Below are 20,333 nucleotides of genomic sequence, written 5' to 3' on the forward strand. Positions count from 1 at the left end.
TCATATAGAATGAGCTTCTACAGAAAGACAAAGCAAGGATGTGAAATTCTTAACAATGACACTGGATGGAGGTGGGGTGGGGCGCCCCTCAAATGCAAGAATGTTTAGCTGTTTATGTCATTAAGGACAGCCCAGGGATACCAATTTAGCTAGAAATCCTAAAATAACAGAGGAATATCAAAGTAGAATGTGTTCTGGGGAGACCAGATTACTAAATCACGGACTCCTGGTTTAATTGGAATTTCTGGCATAATTTTTTATTTATTGAGGAATTGTTGGCTTCATTATGTTGTCTTAAGGCTGTTTTAAACGTTCTCTATAACATTTCTTACACTGTGTCTTATTAATTTACCTCTTAAACTACAAACAGGCTCAACAAAGGCCAGTTACGTCTGTCTCTCCAGGGGTTAATAGTGAAAGTTAAAGTTAAATTTAAGAACTCAAATGCAGGGCTGGGGTTGTGGCTCAGTGATAGTGCGCTCCCCTAGCACAGCGGAGGCCCTGGGTTCGATCCTCAGCACCACATAAAAATAAATTAATTAGTTAAAGATCTTGTGTTCAGCTACAACTAAAAAAATAAATATTTTTTTAAAAAGAAGACGAATGCAGCTTTACATTATGCCCCACAGATCCATATTCTTATAGGTTCAGCGACTGCCACCAGGTATAGACACTGCTTCTGCCCTGAAGAAATGGTTGAATATGAAGAACTCTGGGCTCACCGGGCCTAGGCCCCAGGCTACTCAATATCATCTTTACTGAGAAAAAAAAAATGAGGAGAAAGCTGGGGTCCTTGAGCCCTTCTTGGATTGACCATTGTTCTTTATTTTTCTTGGGTATAAACAGAAAGAATCACAATCAAGTATTTCTCTGATTACAAAATACATTTTGCTGCTGTTTGCTGTAGTATCTGACAGCTCAGTGCTGTTCTCGGAGGTAGTCATGAATGCTGAATGTCAAGTTCCCAGAGTAGCTATTGCAACCCAGGCACGGAGGCTGCAGCCATTGACTGTCTCCTGTCCCACCACACAGGAGTTAATGAATGGAAACCTCAAACCCATTTCTAAATAAATTACATTCCCAGAGACGCTGCTGCTCATTCTTTCTTCCACAATTGGAAAATTGCTTTTGTACTTTATTTTTAAATTGTAGATAAGCTTGTGGCCAGGAATGCTCATCAACTAGAACCTTTGTGGATACCCTGGCCAATGCCAATCATGGTTCCATTTAAGCAGAGACAAAGACGTAAGGGCAATGCACAATAGGCACGCTCCCAGGAACCGGCATTCCCGGCATTGAGTCTACAGATGCATTTCCAACAAGTTAGTTCATTTTAGATCTCGATATCTGTGTAAATCTCACCCCCCCGAACAGTACCAATCAGGTGATTCCATTAACTGAGATATAAGATGCAAAAAAAAAAAAAAGAAAAAGAAATCCTGAATTGATTACCTTAGAGGTTCTTAAACTAGGCTCCTGGCTTCAGGGTGTCTGTGACCCTTCTTAAAATTTAAGCCAAAATTTCTTGCATAAACTTTTGTGGAGAGAAAGAATGTGACTTCTTAACAAATTTCAAAGGGATCTGTGATGAAATAGTAGGTTAGGAACTATTCATTTTCTTAATTGGCATGTGAAAATGTATTCTAACTGTACTTGGCTTTTAGAATATACAATAATAGCTAACCAAGTTTTTCTCTTTCCCCCTCAAATTTCTAAATACCCCTTAAAGTGTTTTGGGTTTTATTATTTTTTTTGCATAGATACTTATCACATTAAATGAGCAATTCATGCATTTATGACTGGAGATTAAATTAAAACATATTATGTCAATCAGTACTTCAACTTGGGGTGTGTTTGAGTATTTCTGCTAACTATTTTAAAAGTCATTTTAGTTATAAAGTCTGTCCTCCTCCACAAGGCAATTTCAAAATAAATAAATAAATAAATAGATAGATAAATATAAATAAGTCAAACAAACACGAGTGTTAAAGCAGCAATGGATATACTTCAAAAATAAAATGTAAAAATGACTTTCTCTAAATGATGCACAGCTATGTTTGATCAATGAGAATCTCAGTTTTGCCGTTTGTATGCATGGGAACACTGAATCTGAACGTTAGAGCTGGTTCTCAAACCTTGAGAAATGGAGCCTTAGAAGGAAGATGGTCTACAACTTTGCAGGCCCCTAGGATATTGGCCCCCAGGACTCAAAGTTGAAGTAGAATCATCTTCTCTTCTTGGATCTGGATGAAGGCAGAGGAGGAAACAGACTCTCTCTTTAGAACAGGGGTTTTAAATTTGGCGGCACATTAGAAACAACACTCAGGCCAGGCCCAGACCCATTAAATCAGAATGGCTGGGGCTAGTTTCAGGAATTGGTATTTTGTCAAAAGTCGTAGGTGCTCCCCATGTGTTGCCAGCCAAGGTTGAGAACCATGACTCAAGCAATATATAAATAAGTATTTAAAGACTGATTTTATACAAAGCTCTTTGTTTTTGTTTTGTTTTGTTTTTCCCACATTTTTTTTATTGGTGCATTATAGTTGTATATACTGATGGGATTTGCTGTTCTGTATTGGTCCATACACACAATTCACAATATCACAATAGAATTTGGCCAATATCACTCCCCAGCACTTTCCCCTTCCCTCACCATCTCCTATCTCCTTGTTTCTTTCCTCTACTCATCTCCCTTTGACTTGCATGAGATCCATCTCCATCTTTCTTTACCTGTTTCCTGTCTAGTTTCTGCATATATGAGAAAACATATGACACTTAACCTTAGGAATTTGACTCACTTAACATAATGGTCCCCAGTTCCATCTATTTTTCCTGCAAATAACATAATTTCATTTTTCTTTGTGGCCGAATAAAACTCCATTGTGTATGTGTGTGTATATATATACACACACACGTACCACATTTTCCTTACCCATTCATCCACTGATGGACACCTAGGCTGGTTCCATAGTTTGGCTATTATGAATTGTGCTGCTATAAACATGGGTATGCATATATCACAGTAGTAAGATGACTTACTTTTTTTTTTTTCAGGGTAATTATTGAGAAGTGGTATACCTGGATCATATGGTGTTCCCATGTGTAGTGTTTTGAGAAAAATCCACACTGATTTCCACAGTGTTTATACTAATTTACAATCTCATCAATAGTTTGTACCAGGCTCTTTGTTTCAGAATGCTTTAAAGGCTGCCCCATGTCCTGTGTGTACATCATCACAGCTCAGAACATTAACAGATGACCACCAGAACCTCTGTTTATTGAGACAGAGTTAATAAAAATAAAAGGAGGCTAAATGCCATTGAATCCTAGAACAATAAAAGAAATTCATGGAAAAACTGGTAAATCTGAATATCTGTGTTTTATTAACAATATTTAACTCCTTAGCTTTGATAGGTTAAACAAGTAACACGATTGAAAAGATGCCAACACACGGGAAAAGTGGGTGGAGGGTATACAGGAATGTCCTGTACTACATTTTGCAACTCTTCTATAAGACTAATTATTTCAAAGTAAAAAATACAAAATCATAGTAAAAAAGAGAAGGTAGAGCTAGTATTAATTAATGCTGAAAATTGCTGATTCCTAACATCACTAAACATTTATGGTTATAAAGTCTTTCACCATGTACTCAGACACTTCGTTAATGAATATAACTTGTGGGGTGAGAGAAGCTTAAAGGAACTTCCAATTTCCTGTCTGTGTTCTGTTTTATGCATCTTTTCTCAGGTCCCATCCCTTCTATAAAACGTCATCAAGAGCAGTTAATATTGAAAGAATCACTGACAATATTTGGTCAGAGTCACATATTCCACTAGAAATCCTACTCTGAGGAATGAAAATGCTGCAGCTAATGCTATCTTGCATTTGTTCAGTATTTTACAGTTTGCAAGCCCTTTCCAAGTGTTAACATTGCTTGATTTGCATGAGAACATGGCAAATACATGAGGCACACCACAGCTGTCACAAAGGACCACACATCTGTTGCATTTTATTATGAAAACAGAGTATAGTCTGCTCATAAATCACACATGCACACACACGCATACACACCTCATGGTCCACATGCACAGTCTGAAAACAGCATTAAAAGATCTCATGTTAGCCTTGTGTGGCACGTAGAGGGCGGGCTGGGGACATACTCTCAGACTAGCCTTTCCTGACATAGGCATCGCCAGCCCAGACCAGGTCACACAAACAGGCACAATTTTGTGGGGGCAGGTTTGTTCTTCTCTTTCCTACCAGGAAAAGGGGAAAAGTTCACATCAACAAAGAGGCCCCAGAGGGGTGTGTGGGCCGATGCATTGTCAGGCATGATGGACTGTGCCTGAGTCAGGGCTGTCCCCCGGACCCATGGGTTCCGTCTCCCTGTGCCAGCCCCTCAGAGGTGCTGCTTCTCCATTTCCTCTGGGCTTCTTGACACTTGCCCTTTCTCCTCTAGTGCATCAGGTGACCCTGCTAGTTCCTGTTTAGGAACCATCTGCCAGCTCGGCCTCTTTCCAGCTGATCCTCTGTGGGCTGCCTGTGGCCACTCTTGCCATTGCTGGAGTGGCCCACTCAGATTTGGTGGCATGGGATATAGGTGGCTGCATCTTCTCTAGACTCTGCCGGAAGGATGGCTTCCACCCTCTGCCAGCTATGCACTAGAGGGAGTGCAAGCCTTTTCTCAAGCCTGGCCTACACACATGCGTGTGCGCGCGCACACACACACACACACACACACACACACACACTCAGGGCTAACACAGACAACTAGGAGAGCTCAGCTTCAGAGTCCACAGGGTCAGGTAGATGGTCAAGGGGACTTGGCAACATGCATCTCCTGTCTATGATATGTGGCTTTTGTGCTCTTGTCTCTGCTGGAAGAAAGAAGAGTGACATTCCACTTTCCAGCTGATGCTATTGGGGCAGTGGTCTGAAACATTCAGCTGACCACTTCTAACTCTTTGGCCAAGAGCACATGCTCATTCTTTGATTCTTATTGACTCTAAAGGTTAGTCTGATTGGGACTTATCTAGAGTTCATGGAATCTTTGAGTAAACTTACTTGGGAAATGGGAACAATGGGGATATGATTAATTGAAATTTAGGATTTCCTTCTAATCAGTGAACAGTATGAAAAGCAATTTAAGGGGCTTAACGTGATTCTCAAGAGAAACGGGAGAAAACATTTGCATTTGTGAAAGTAATTGTTTTAGACGTGTAGTTGCTTAAAAGCATATATTCTAGTTTTTTTTTTTTTCCTTTTTTAATTACCTGTTGGCTGCTCTTTTGCACAGGACTTGCTTTCTCACAGCTGCGCTTACTTGGCCAGGGCATTTCCTCTAGACTAGGGCTACCTTCCTTCCTGACTCATTCCCTATAGGCTCCAGGATTAGGGGTGGTCTTTGTTCCTTTTGTGAGGAAGATGTGGCTTTGCTCCTGTTCCAAACACACTATTGCCCCAAATATCACTAATTTATAGGGATATACATTCTAGTTTGCTCAATATGGCCCCAATTTGCATTCCTTTTTATTTCCAGTGTCTGAACTTGGATAATAAATCATATGGTTATCTTGTCCACCTGCGGGTCCCTGAGGCTTCATGCATCCCCATGCAGAGGAGTATGGTCACCTCTTGATTAGCCAATGTAGACCCACCAGTTCTTGTTTCAGAACCAGTCCTGGGGCCTGGGCCCTCTGTAAAGTCTTGTCCAGCCACTATCCTTACCCTGATGTGGGCATCGTGGGGAATCATCCTCATAATTTAAAGATGCAGAGGAGTGTGCATGTATGTATACTTGGATACACACAGAGGAAAGAGAACTATGAAACACCTGCTTAGAATAAAAATAACATTTTTGTGTGTGTGTGTGTGGGAATTCAGGCAAGTGTCCACTGCACTCTTTAAACAGTACACTGAGAAGAAGATTGAAATTTTAGTAAAGTTATTCCTTCCTTAGATTGCAAAACACCACTTCACGGAGCCAAACTGAAAGACTGTTGAAAGCAAATGTTCTTTTCATCCGATGAGTGATCTGAATTTTTAATTTTTATATTCTGTTTCAGCTCAGTGAAACTGCTCAGATATTCTTCCTTTTGAATTTATCATCATATTTACTTCCTGTTATTTTTATTCCAATACAAGAGAGAAATGTTTAATTTCCAAAAGTTTTCACTTAACTTTCATGAAAACCATACAGATATACTTTTTTAAAAGTAAGCTTTTTTTTTTTTTTAAAGTAAACATTTTGGTCTGAACACAAACCTGCTTAATTATAAGATCGAGTTGACCTAATAACTTGGTAATATTGGCACCACCCTAATTATATTCCTTGATTGTTCTTGGCACGATCACAAGGCTTTTGAAATTCAGATGATGAACTTGGGTTGACCCCAGACCATGGGACCCAAGCATCTTGCCTCTGATTTCACTGCTCGCCGCTGGGGCTGGCAATGTCAGGTTCTGCCCCTTTCCTCTGGGTTGTGGGGGCTCAGGGCGGCACTTACGTCTCATCCGTGAATGCTATCCCAAAGTATTCCTTCTCCTTCAGGTTGAAGTGAGATGCCACGAGGTCAAGAAGCTCCTTGGCCAAAAGCTTGGGCTGGGGGGAAGAATACAAAAGGAAAAGGGTTAAGTGACCCAGGACAAGACGACTTTTCCTAAAGCATACAACCTCAGATTTCTAACATTCATTTTCAACAGCATGTCTCAAAGCTCAAGCCCTGTAAATAAATGCGAATGGTCTTTACAAAACCCAAAGGAAGAGACAATGAGGATTCTGTTGAGCAGACAGCTAAATGAAGGGTCCTCATGAGATGGAGATTCTGTCCTGTTTCCTAGTAGTTTTGTGCTATTGACGAATAGCAATTGTGTTTTGGCTGGATTGTCAAACCTAGTGACTTGCCTTCCCCACATTTTATGCTGAACTGGTAGGAAGATGCTTTATTAGAAAAAAGTATTATATTTAACAAACATTTATCTACAGATGCCTCTTTACTTATGGTGAGGTTACTTTCTAATAAACCCATCATAAGTGGAAAATATTAAGTCAGAAATACATTTACAACACCTACCCTATTAAGCATCAGAGCTCAGCAACACAGCGCACTGTGAGCGCTGGAGATTGTTCCCCCCATGATCATGTGGCTGACTGGGAGCTGCCACTGCCCAGTGACCTGAGAGGGGACCTCATCTCACCAGCCTGGGGAAAAAGATCCAAATTCAAAATTCAAAGTGCGGTTTCTGCTGAATGCATATTGCTTTCGTACCATTGTGAAGTCCCCGAATCACAAATTGAGTCATCCTAAGTCAGACTGTCTGCACTTGCTAGGTGGCAGGCACTATTCTAAGCACTGTAGAATTACCAGTGGCTTCAATCCTCACCACAGCCTGTGACATCATCCATCGCACACAGAGAAAATGGCCCCCAGAGATTAAGTCAGGATGTTTGTCTCTTTGCTGCCTTCCTCCACCACCCTCAATGGCCATCAGTTCGCCAGTGAAAACCATTGAACTGATCAGTGTGGGTTTGAAGATCTGGTGGTGCTTCCTTCCCAGAAGACAGAAATCAGCAGGAGAATCCATCCTGATAAATCAACACCCGTTAGTATTTAATACTTCTGTTCCCTCTCCATTTTGGAAAAGTGAAAGAGCAATCTCTGAACCAATAGGGAATTAAAGGTTTTACGTCAGGCCCTCCTTTATTTATAGAAAAAATCCTCTCCTGGGGGAATACAGAGGGACATGCATGGCACATCTCAGAATATCACTGATGAATTACAAAGTAAATGCAAGATGGGAACTCTTGAAGCTTCCAACAAACGCTGTGTGCTGTGGGCTGCTGCTGACTCTGCTGCCAACATTGTTCGCTCCCAGAAGGTGTTTGGTTGCCCAGTTTCAAAGCATTTAATATTTCAGTTGTGAGCCAGGCTTGGTGGCACACGTCTGTAATCCCAGCTGCTCAGGGGACTGAGGCAGGAAGATTGCAAGTTCAAAGCCAGCTTCAGCAATTTAGCGAGACCCTAAGCAATTTAGCGAGACCCTAAGCAATTTAGCAAGTTCCTGTCTCAAAATAAAAATAAAAAAGGGCTAGGAATGTGGCTCAGTGGTTGAGCGCCCCTGGGCTCAATGCCCAGTAACTGAGGCAGTGTGGCTGCTTTTAAAATGGTGGAACCAGATGGACATCATTACCCTAGGTACATGTGTGACTGCACACGCGGTGCAACGATACATGGTAGACAACCAGAGAAATGAAAGGTCGTGCTGCAATTGTGTGCAATGAATCAAAATGCATTCTGCTGTCATATATACCTAACTCATATTAATTAAATAATTAATTAATTAAAAATTGCAATGTACTACGATTTATATGTCCAAGTCATTGTCGTCCCTTTCAAGGGAGTCACAGCATGTGCATGGTGGCTGCTCTTTCTTAAAACACTTTTTATAATCTTTTGGGTTTGTCCTTCAAGCATGCATCACACCGTATCCTCATCTGTGATAGTTTTTCTTGCACTTAAATGGATTTGCTGTTTTGCAAATGTCAAAAATCACCTGGAGTCAAGTTTAGTGAATGGGACTAGAGGAGGAGTGGGTGAACATGCTGGGGCGACCTCATATTATAAAATGAGGTGTGACTACAGAGTAAATTTTTGTGGGTTCTTGCAGATTGTGGTGAGAGATCCAGCCCAATCTTGGAAATGACAGAAGTAAGATTTCTTTCTCTTTGGGATAGGAGGGGCAGTTTGGGAAGCAGAGGAGATGAACCCAGAAACCGGACCTTAGGCAACAGGCATTGAGTACTTGGGTCCCTTATTCAGTCAAAGTCTCTTAATGGCAAAAATGGAGACCCGGGGCTACTTCAGCAGATCCTGTTACACTTAGCTATCCTGTTGCTAATTTTGTGCCTTCCAAGGGACTTGCTAAGGCATTACTACATCCTGGATGTGATGCCGAGAACCCCTTATCTGAGCTCATCACTATCTAACATACAGGTTATCATCCTTTGCCCATCAAAACTCTGAGAATGGGAGACATCGGCAGGCTATCCTCAGTCTTGCAGCAAAGTCAAAGTTCAAAACAAGGTCTGAGTATACACAATGGAATATTATTTAGCCTCAAAAGGAATAAAATCCTGACCCATGTGACAACATGGATGAGCCCAGAAAATATTATGCTAAGGGACAGAGCCAAACACAAAAAGACAAAGATTGTATATTGTCTCATTCCACTTATAGGAAGTAACTAAAATAGGCAATTTCACAGAAGTTACCTGGGGCTGGTGGAGGAGAGGATGAGGAGTTATTGCTTAATGGTTGCAGAATTTCTGTTTGACATGACAACAAATTTTAGAAATACTGGTTATTATTACATAAAATTATGAATGTATTCAATGCCCCTGAATTGCATACCTGAAAAGTGGTTAAAATGGTAAATTTTATTATATATATTTTACCTTCTTCTGCCCAATCCCCCAGAAAAAGATAGAAAATAATCAGAAATCAAGCTCTGGCTGGCCTCAAAACATGGGTAAGTTCCCTCTGCTATTCTGCTGACCTCACTACTTCCTGGGTGAGAGGTCAAGAATCATGTTCCCTGAGGGTCTTGTCTGAATGAAGGTGATACTTCTCAGTTGAAACCAATACACTGATATCACGAATTTATACATTTGGTTAATGGGAGTCTTGCCCTGGGAGTGTGAAAGTCAGATTTCTGAGCCTACAAAGTTAAAGAGATGACTCAAGACACTGAAGAAGCCACTAGAGGGATGAACGCCACCTTGGGAGCCTTGTGAAGAGTGACTTGTGGCCTCTGCATGGTGACATGTCCTTCTGATTCTGCTTGTTGCCACAATCCTTTTTATATTGAAACTTCTAAAAGAAAAAAAAAAAGCTTTTCTGGTGACATATAAATGGAAGGCAAGTATAAGACGCTGAGCTATAGTGGCATCATGGATAAACTTCATGCTTCAAATGAACTCTTTTTCAAGGGTCTTACCTATGTGGTTGGGTGTTTGGATGGGTATCTTTTATTTAAAAAATGTAAAAAGGCCAGTCTCCTTACTGTGTTTAACAGTTATTATAGATCAGATGTACCACTCTTAAGGAAGAAAGATTTACCTTTGTCACCCATAATTTATAGATGGAGAAATTAAGGCAGGGAAGTGGAGGTTACAACTCCCAGGTTTTTACTCCTGATAAAAGCCACGGGCTATTTTCCATCGTGACTGGCAGCAACCCAGATGGTGGATGCTCCCACGAGTGAGAGTAAGGGCTGCCCCTGACACTGGAAGGGCGAGTAGTGTGGGAAGCAAACTCACTGTTAAAGCCACGGAGACTTCAGGGGTCATTCGTCATTGCAGCATGACCTTGCCCATCCTGATTGACTCAGGAACTGAATCTCTCAGTCTCTGTAAGGCTGGTCAAACCTCTCGAACATCAGCATCTTGATTTCCTGATCTTGCAAGAGACGATGTCACCACCTTGACATGATGGTGATTAATGAACTACATCTTTCTGAAAGTTCCTTGAACTCATTTAGAGCAAGTTGCTGGGTAGGCAGAAAGCTCTCTGCTATTATGTACTTTGAAGGGATGTTTACAGAATCCTGCTGATTATAATTGCTAATTACTCGTCCTATAAACATTTGTGGGGCTTTGCAGGATTCAGGCTGGGAGCGAGGCCAGAAAAAGGCAGCCTGTAGCCCCACTGAGTTGTGCAGGACACACTGGGCAGAGGCCTAACCACCCCCGTGAGCAAGGCAAGCCCTGCATGTCGTGGGTACATTAGAAACAGCCTCCTCTGGGTCCTCATTGTCCTGGGCCTGTGAGGTCCATGTGTTTAAGACTGACTTGCTCTCAGCCCTTAATTAATGTTATTCAAACTCATTTGATTCTCTCTTTTCCTTTTTCTATCTCAAATTCTTTTGCCTTTGTCCTTCTAGGCTAGTGTTTCTTCTGGCAAATGAAATCTTACAAATGTCCCCTTCAATATGCTAACTGGATGGCCTAACCAATGCTCCATGAGCTTGGTGACCTGCGTTCCCGCCACGGGATGTAGGGAGGAAAGCAGAGCAGCTGATTGTCTTTGCTGTTTTGACTCCACCACCAGATCTGAGTTCCAAGGCCTCTCTGCCTGGCTCCGTCTGGAAACTGTGCATTTACCTAGCATATTCCAGTATTTTGGATTAGGCCCCGCCTACTTCTTCTAGGTGAGACACAGACAACTGTTATGCTCAAAACCACACCGCACATGTGTGTGACAGGTACTGTCTACATGACCGTGATCCTTCCAGGTGACGGATAAGAGGTGGCACCCCAGCACCTCCCAATTCTTCGCTGAATATATTTGCTACCTGATATTACTCCACCACTTCAAACTCGACAGGTGTACATCTAGGTAGATGATCTCAAACAAACTATATAACCTCTCTGGGCCTCGGTTTTCTCATCTGTAAAATGATCAACTAGAATCAAGGGGATAGATATTCTAAAATATTATTCTTCTTTATGTTCTTATTAAGTTTATAACTTCTTTCCCTAAAAACTCCCTAGCCTATTCAAAGATTTTATTCACTCATCCTAAAAACCTTAAAACCACCTGATTCCTCCCTGATTTCTTAACTCCAGTCTGTTGACATGGCTGGCCTTTCTTAGTTATCTAGGGTAAGTAACTGAACCTCCCGAGCTTCAGTTTCCCTTGTGGCAAAATGGTGATAATGACTACGCCCATGTCTACGTGTGGCCGTGAGGATGAGTGAACCCCCATAAATGAGCGAGTAAGGATTTATACAAAGTGCTGAGAACAGCTGGGCCCTAAGTGCCATTACATGTCTTTTTATAAAAGACTGAAGGAGGGACTTTCGACACAGCCACACCAAGAAGACCCAGGCAGACAGAGGTGGAGACTGGGGAGATGGAGACACAGGTGGAGGAACATGCCAGCAGCCGCTGGAAGCTGAAAGAGGCCTGAGATGAGGGCCTTCTCCAGCAAGCCTACAGGACTGCCAGAGAATACCTTCCTGACACTTTCAGCCACCGAGTGTGGGGGTTATTTGTTATGGAAGCCACGGAAAATCATATGCATCCTCAGATTAAGACCCCAAAGATTTTATAGTTTCTATTCCCAGACAGTTACTAAGAGTAGGAAACTCAGTACTGGCTGGGCATTTGCCACACGAGTGACTTCCAAGCACCCTCCTGGCACAAGTGCTCTTCCTTGCCAGTGCCCAGGCCACCCTGGGCAGGAGGCAGGGCAGGCAGCCTTGGTCTCAGAGCCAAGCCTGGGCCAGGGGTTAAATGGGTTCCACTCAGTGAGAGCGATTCCCCCTTCGAGCCTCTTCTTGTTAGTCACTATTCCCTTGTGACATTGCACATATTCCAAATCAAAGCAATTGCCACTTCTGAGTTAACTGCACTAACACACACACACACACACACACACACACACACACACAAAATAAAACTTCAAACAGTAACCATCAAACAGCTCCCATATGTGCTTTGGGAGGAATCAGGGCTGTCGGAAGCCTGACCCTCTCAACTCCCTCCAGCCTGAGGATGGTCTTGACAATTCCCTTGTCACTGCAAAATGCACTGTGACTGCTAGGGTGACAGAGGGTGGGCCACGTTCATCTTGGTGGCACAGCTACAGGTGCCCTGTGCCCTGCACTGCCTACTCATCTGCTGTACATGGGACTCTGTGACCGGATGGATGGGTCACTCCTGCCTTTTAGGAGTGGCCACAGATGTGAGATGGGCAGTTCAGGAGTGGGTAGAAAGCACAGGCAGTCTGCCCTTGACTGGACCGGAGGGGCTGGCCTGAATGCTCCTGGAACCGGGTCGGGGGTGGTGTTGAATAAATGATGGCTGAATGGCTGCCTGTCATTTTGTCCCCTCACCCTCACCCTGGGGTCTTTGCAGTGAGCCCAGCATGGGCGCATTAGCTATGCACATGGCTGCTCTTTATTCCTGGGGAGGGAGGCCATGCTGGAGGGGAGGCATGAGGCCATTCTGTGTATTTCTACAGGAAGGATGTGCTGCAGGCCCTAGCAGCTCCTCCTCCCCCTGTCTCCTAAGGATGCTCAGCTGATCAGCAGAAGAGGCTCATTTCCTTCCATGTCTCTCAGCACAGCCTGATTCTGTGGCAGGGAGCAAAGGGAGACCAGTTTCTATGTGAAGACTGGTATGAAGAACATGGGGTCTGCACCCTTCTCAGCTCCTGAGCACTCGGAACAGGTAGGGAAATTCCAAAGAACTTCTACCAGGCAGCAAGCGGGTCCCACTGGAGGCAGTATTTCTCCATCACAGATATCCCTTGCCATCCCGAACCTGACTCCTTGGTGCACATGGGACAAATCCTTTAGCTCCAGTTTAGGGGCCCACAGCAGCATATCATCACAGCAAAGCTGGCTGGGAGCAGAGCAACAAAGTTAACAGTGCCGTTCCTGAAGCACAGCACCTGCCGTCCAGCCTGCTCTGGGACTCCCCTGAATCTGCTCTGACAGGGCTAGAGATCGGAAGCCTCTGGAGGAGATGCCAGGAGTACCCCTCCAACAGAGGAGGGAACCACAACCAAGAGAGAGAGGTCCCTTGCCAAATGTTCACAGCTAATACGTGGCAGGTCTCAACCACTACAGCAAGGTGGGTGTAGGTCACCTGGGGACAAGAGGTGATAAAAAGAGCCAGAGACTTTCTACTAAGCACTCTAGTTACAGGGGAGGAAGTCAAGGCCCAGAGATATCCATGAGGACGTCCAAGGACAAGGAGGCCTCCTTAGTTGTCAGCAATGGCCACCTGTTCTGTGCCAAGTGCCTGACCCCAGCTCTGGCTCCTCTAATCGTCCTCTATATTGCCCCATGTTTTCTTCTATATTTTTCTAAGGTCACAAAGTGCTGAAATGGGAAGGAAAGGAAACCAAAGTGCACTTTGCTGGGGATGTGGCTCCAAGGCAGAGTGGTAGGTTCCACCCCCCCAGCTCTGCAAAACAAACAACAAAAGCAAACAAGAGTACATGAATGAAAAAAGGGGCTCAAGGCAGGAAACAGGCAGCTCCTAGCAAAAGCGAATGACCTCAAGTCTAGACTTCCTGGGGTCTCGGGTGGAGCCGCTTGGTGGACTGCCCTGGCTACCCAGCACTGGCATCTCCCCCTGGCTCTGGCCCTCAAGCTTACTTACATCATCTCAATCTTCAGAGCCACTCTGCAATGGCTTATGGGTGAGGACACTGGTGGTACAGAAATGCTAAACAGTGTGCCCAAGATCTCAACCCCCCACGGACTCAAGGGCTTACAAAAGCTAAGGCTCACTCCAAAGCCAAGCATTGAATTTCATGTAATTTTTACCTATTCATGTTTTTAGAAAAAGTGACAAAAATTGCATGTGCTGTATTTATGGTATACAACATAATGTTTCGATTGGACTAGATCAATCTAATTAATATATCCATCTCCTCGCATGCTTTTTTTTCCCATGGGAAGAAAATTTAAAAATCAACTGTTAGCAATTTTCAAGTCCGCAGGACGTTGTTATGAACTGCGGTCACTCCGGTGAACAATGGAGCTCCTGAACAGGGCTTTGTTTTGAACACTGGTGTAGAGATCCAGCCAGCCTTGGGCTCCTCTGACATCCAAGCCCTTCTGAGCTGCTTTTGCAAAAGGCAATAGAATTTTGTCAGTTTTGTGAGTTAAATCCCATGATGATGAGCTGTATTTTATTAATATTTGTAGCTCTACTGCTAATGCAGTACCTGCCACACAGTAGGTGCATAATAAAGGCTTCTTATTGGTAGCCAGGACAGACTAAAGAGTGGAGTGTTTACTGTTAGACCAGCCCAGCAGGGAAGCAGACCTCAGGAGGGGATGCCACCTGGACATTCTCTGGGCACTGGTGTGAAGCAGAGAATTATGAGGCAGACGGTGGTGACGCACACCAATAGAAGGGACCAGATGTCACATGCTCAGTGTTTCAAGAGAGTCGCCAGGTCTCATATCATGAGCCTGCAGGCACCATTACTTGCGTACCCCCAAAAGGATGTCTGCGCCCCATTCTTAACTGTGCTTCCTTCTTCAGTACTGACTTCTCGGGTGGCCCAACAGCCACAGTTGACTGCTTTAATTGCCTCCTTCCTCTCCATCCATCCCTCTCCCCTTCCAAGGGACTCTGCCATTCAACCCTGGGGTGGGGACTCCTTGGAAACAATCTTTTAAAGTTTCCCAGCTGTTTCACCTTTCCCTTCCCTTTTTACATTATTTCCTTGATCTTTCCTCTTATTTCCACATGGTTTCTTCCATATTTTTCTAAAGTACAGCCTGGTCTCAGCTTTCTTGGAAGAGCTGGGGCCATGACAGTCTGGGAGAAAGTCTTTCTCATCTATGCATTTGAATGATGCCCAACGGGAAGACTTTGACAGGCGTACATAATTATTGCTTCTCTAGAAAGGCAAGTGCTCCCCAGACGGCTGGGGAGTCTGCTTTATTCAGTCCCCCTCTGGGGACTCTGGGAGGCGGGCAGGTGTTCATTAGGTTGTGCCTCCTGATTAACAGAGCAACCCCCAGACTCCATCCTGCTCAGGGCAAGTCGCTAGGACTGTTAATGCAGCCCCCGTCACATTAATGAAACAATAGCTTCTGCTTTGGGGAGAGGAAACACAAAAAGGCCCACGTAGTATTCAACTTGCCCAACCACACAGGGCTGCCAGGTCCCACAGCCCAAATTCTGAGCTATTTCTAGTGATCCTGGGGATGCTAGACTAGGCTTCAACTTGAGATTTCCAAGCTTAATTTCCCATGCCATCTTGTCTATCACTGCCATTTCTTTTCTTTAAAAAAAAGATGCCTGCTTTGCATATTTGACTTCAACCCCATCTTGTCCTGCAGGGAGTAACAACCTACTCTTTTGGATGTAAACTGCCCATTCATTCACTGGGAGATGAAGGACATTTTCCAAGATCAAACAACAGATTGGCAGATTGGTCACCGTCCCAGTGGGCCAAACAGCAAGAGGACCAATTCAAGTTGGAAGTCCTTGTGACACTACACACTGAATTATTCCATTTGCTTGATGATTAGGGAAGAGCAAAGAAGGGCACTGTTCAACCATGCAAGGAACAGCCACAGAAATTGGAGTTTTGGAAAGGGCTCTCTGTGGGACACACAGAGGTCAGGAAGCCTTACATGGGGCTCAGTCATTTGAATTGTCAATTTCGTCATCATCACAGATAGAAACTTGTGAGAGTTCATTATTAAAGGTCTTGTACAGCTGGGAAGAAGAGTAGGGGTCGGGTGATTCTCAGGTGTTTGCTATCTCTCCAATGGGATGGACAGCAAGGGTGGTCCCATGACACGTGCTGTCCTTTGTCTAGGGCATGGTCAGTGTTCAAAGAATGTGACTTGAAGGTATGGAACCAACCCAGCTACCCATCAACAGGTAAGTGGATGAAGAAAATGTGGGATCTACGCAATGGCGTTTTACTCAGGCATAAAGAAGAATGAAATAATGGCATTTGCTGGTAGAATAAAAATGGAGAACATCATGCTATGCAACATAAGGCAGACTCAGAAAGCCAAAGGTTGAGTGTTTTCTCCCATATGTGGAAGCTAGAATAAAATGAGAAAAAAATAGAGAGCGGGCAGATCCCACAAAAATAGAGGGGAGATAAGAGGAGCAGAAGTAAGGGACTGAGGGGTGGGAGGAGCGGTGGGGGAAAGCAGAGAACTGAGGAATGAAATTGATGAAATTATATATATAATATATATAATTTCATCAGTGGATCCCAACTTTAGGTATATTCATAAAGTGCCAATTTAAAAAAAATGGACAAATCAAAGGAACATCAGTAGAGGAAGGGGAACAGAGGGAGAAAGGAGGGGAGGGAAAGGAGAAGTACTTGAGACTGAAATGGAGCAAATTCTATTTCATGCATGTACCATTATGTCAAAACAAACTATTGGCCATAGCTAGAATACACCAGTAAAAAACACTAAAGAAAAAAAAAATGTTTGTGGCTTCACTGCTGCCATGTTGGAAAGACAAACTGGCCTTGGGGTATCATGTTAGAGCTGGAGGTTCTGAGGGAGTTAAAAATAACACAGGACTGGGATGTCTCATAAAATGGAAGCCTCCTGTCATAACCTATCATACAACCTGGGCAGTGAGTTTGTAATCAGCCCCCAGAGCTTTGAAATTCTTCACCTAGAAGTGATGGGACAGTAATGTCTACTTCCCAGTGTTGTGAGGATTCAATAAATGAACATTTATGAAGTATATGGTAAATGCTCAATAAATGTGGGTCCCCTTTCTCCTTCTACCAGTAACCAAATCCCCATAAAATTATTCAACCCACCCGCTACTTTGATGAGGACCTTCTCTGATCAGAATTGGAATTCTCTTCTGAATGAAATGTCATCCTTTATCTTAGAAGCCATGAATAAATCATGTTGCAGAGTAAGGAGAACAGAAAGCAGACAACTTCCTTTGGATTTAACTTCCTTGGGTAGTCTCAGTCCTAAATAGCACACCTCACGTCTGCTCAGTAATACCTGCTCCATTCACAAGAGGAATGCACCTCTTGCCTTTCCGACTTATTGCTTCTTTAGGGCTAAAATGATATTTATTGGCTGGAAGAAAAAGAAATCTCCCTTTGGCTCCAGCTATATGCCTGGAGACATGGCACTGGCTTTTCAATGCTTATCAGCATTTTAATTTGGAAGTTCCCCAAGTGCCCGCCCCCAGGATCCTCCCTGTGGGTAGCTCTGGCAGACATGCAAGAGAGATACATTTTGATCTACTGATGATGTGCTTTTTAATACAATTAAAATACAGTCTTATGGGGGTAAGGGTGTAATAAAAAAAAAAAGCACAGGTACTGGAGTCCCAGTTGGCTGAAGAGGGAAGACCAGGTTTTGGCTGAAACATATCTATTCCTAGAGAGCAGTTTCATGAAAGTCAGACAAGCAGCAAAGGGAAGGCTGTAGGGACTCCCTCTCTTCCAATATGCTAATTACATGGATGCAAACAGCTGCCGGTCCAAGGAAAAACTACATCCAACCTACTTCCAAAAGGTTTCGAGGAGGCCTGCAGAATTTTAAGTAGTATAGACTAGGGAGATTAAGCGCATCAACAAGACTGAATCCATTGAAGAGGATCAGCATCTAAGACATACTGCCATCATCTCTCTGTCCCCACGGTTGGTTCTACTTTTTGTGGTTTCAGTTATGCACAGTCAGCCATGGTCTGAGAATATTAATATTAATATGAATTCTATTAATAAAATATTAATGCCAATAATATGAATAAAATATTAATATTTGTCTCGACTCAAAAGATCCACGTGACTTTTATTACAGTATGTCATTATAACAGTTCTATTTTATTATTAATTAATCTTTTACTGTATCTAATTTATAAACTTCATCATAGGTGTGTGTCTATAGAAAATAATGAGCATATGTAGAGTTTGGCACTATCAGTAGGTTCAGGCACCTCGTGGGGAGCTTGGAACATTTCCCTTACAGATAAAGGAGACTACTGTAATTCCCACTGCTGGATCCAGAGTTTGAGTTGGTGAATGGAAACCTACTAGTTACATGAGCTTTATTAGCAGACAGAAGAAGGAGGTGAAGTTCATGAATAGAGGCAGGACTATCCCCGCAATAACCCTCAAGAAGAGCACAGAGGGGCATCGGAGAGCATGTCTTCAACACAGTTTCTGGGGGAAAACAGAAATGTAGCCGACAAGAACAGCCCAGCACACAGGCCCTCCACACCATTCCCATAGCTCAGAGCACATTTGAAAACAATCTCCTGAAACTCGACAGGATATTCTGGGTGAGACCTGATGTTAGATATTTACATAAGTGAATTTGGCCAGAAAATTTGGAGGCAATATTTTATTAGGTTTTAAACAAATGCTCATGTCAGTCATTATTAGGCAGCTTGGCATTGACATTTCCTTTTGATTCTGAAGCCAAACCACATAAGAATTACGAAGTCAGTCCCAATCCAGGCAAAGCGAAACAGCCTCCTGCAAACTGATAAGGCAAGAAGAAGGAATGTTCAAAAAATCACGTTTGAAAAAGCCAACGCAGATGAACTGAACCCTGTGCCCTTGGATCTGAGAGATGGATCGGAGGTGCTGGTGCAGTCTGCCAGGAAGCAGGGAATGGCTTTGAGCCATGTTTCCACTTTGGCAGGTCTGCGAGCACACTCGAGGAGAGGGGAGGTGAGGCCTGGACATCAGGGGCTCCCTCTGCTCCCACATACTTCTGAGGTCTTTGCCCTTCCATGCTGCACTCTGTCACTGCACAACTGCTCCCTTAATCTTGATACTCTTCCTTTCTCTATGGCCCAAACTACTCTTGTTTCAAGACCCTGTACCATTGCCTCTGGGGAGAGAGTTGCCTTGATGGTGCTCCCTGTATTTGGTGACAATATGAACCCACCCAGCAGCTCTAAGGCTTTCAGAGAAGTGCAGAAGTCACGCCCATGGCATGCAACCCAAGGCCCTGCCATCTTGGTTCATAACTCCATTTCTTTTCAAGGATGACGAGTTTTGGAGAGCAGAACAGTATCTTATACATCTTCATTTCCACAGAGCCTGGCCCAAATCATCAATATTTAAATGACAGCATGGATGGGTCAGTGAATGAACAAATAAATGAGGAGGTGGGGACAGGGGTTTTGCAAGAGGCACCTTCATATGGATAACGATGTTCCCCCAAGTTCTGTCCCTACATCAAAGCCCATCTCAGTGAGCCTTCACTGGACTCATGTGATCTCCTGGTTCTAACCTCCAAGTCCAAGTTCCTCCCAAATCTTTTAGGGCCTCTTTCTTAGAAGACTTTCCAGAAGGATCTTCAACTGCTAGAAATCTCTTCTAGCTATGGGTCCAGTTTAGGTCCAACACCTTCTCTTCTGTGCATGATCCTGTTGGCCCCCATGACCCTTCAAAGTGAAACTGAGGCTGCATGGCAGGAGGAACATGGGTAGAAATGAAGGAGAAGCAGGATAAGGTGCATTCCGGTCTTTTCTCATGTCAACTGCCTGTTTCTTCTTGTCCAGTGTTTCATCAAAATACATCAGGAGCCTGCAAGGCCCTCTGAAACATTTAACTTGGAGAATCTTAATAAGTCAATTCACATGCAATGCATCAGCCCCTCTGACCCCTTTCTGTGCTGGCACTGGAGCCTGGCAATGACCTCATCTGGGGTTTGATCATGTGCTTCTTCAGCTGGTCCTTGCTCTCGCTCACTTGAGGCCTTATATTCTCCTTCTGGAGTAGAGTTAATAGGCTTTACAATCAAAATAGCATGCCATTTTGTTTAAGAGAATTCATCGC

General features: G+C 43.5%; 1 protein-coding gene across 1 annotated transcript in view; it reads right to left on the reverse strand.

The window, feature by feature from the left end:
* Frmd4a (FERM domain containing 4A) overlaps window positions 1-20,333 on the reverse strand; it is a 262,810-nt gene that overhangs the window by 127,047 nt on the left and 115,430 nt on the right. Inside the window, exon 3 of the mRNA XM_077802674.1 lies at window positions 6,507-6,601. Within this exon, the coding sequence (XP_077658800.1) occupies window positions 6,507-6,601 (95 nt within the window). The remainder of the gene's footprint in view (window positions 1-6,506; window positions 6,602-20,333) is intronic.

This window comes from Urocitellus parryii, chromosome 9, assembly GCF_045843805.1.
Source record: "Urocitellus parryii isolate mUroPar1 chromosome 9, mUroPar1.hap1, whole genome shotgun sequence".
NCBI classification, from domain to species: domain Eukaryota; kingdom Metazoa; phylum Chordata; class Mammalia; order Rodentia; family Sciuridae; genus Urocitellus; species Urocitellus parryii.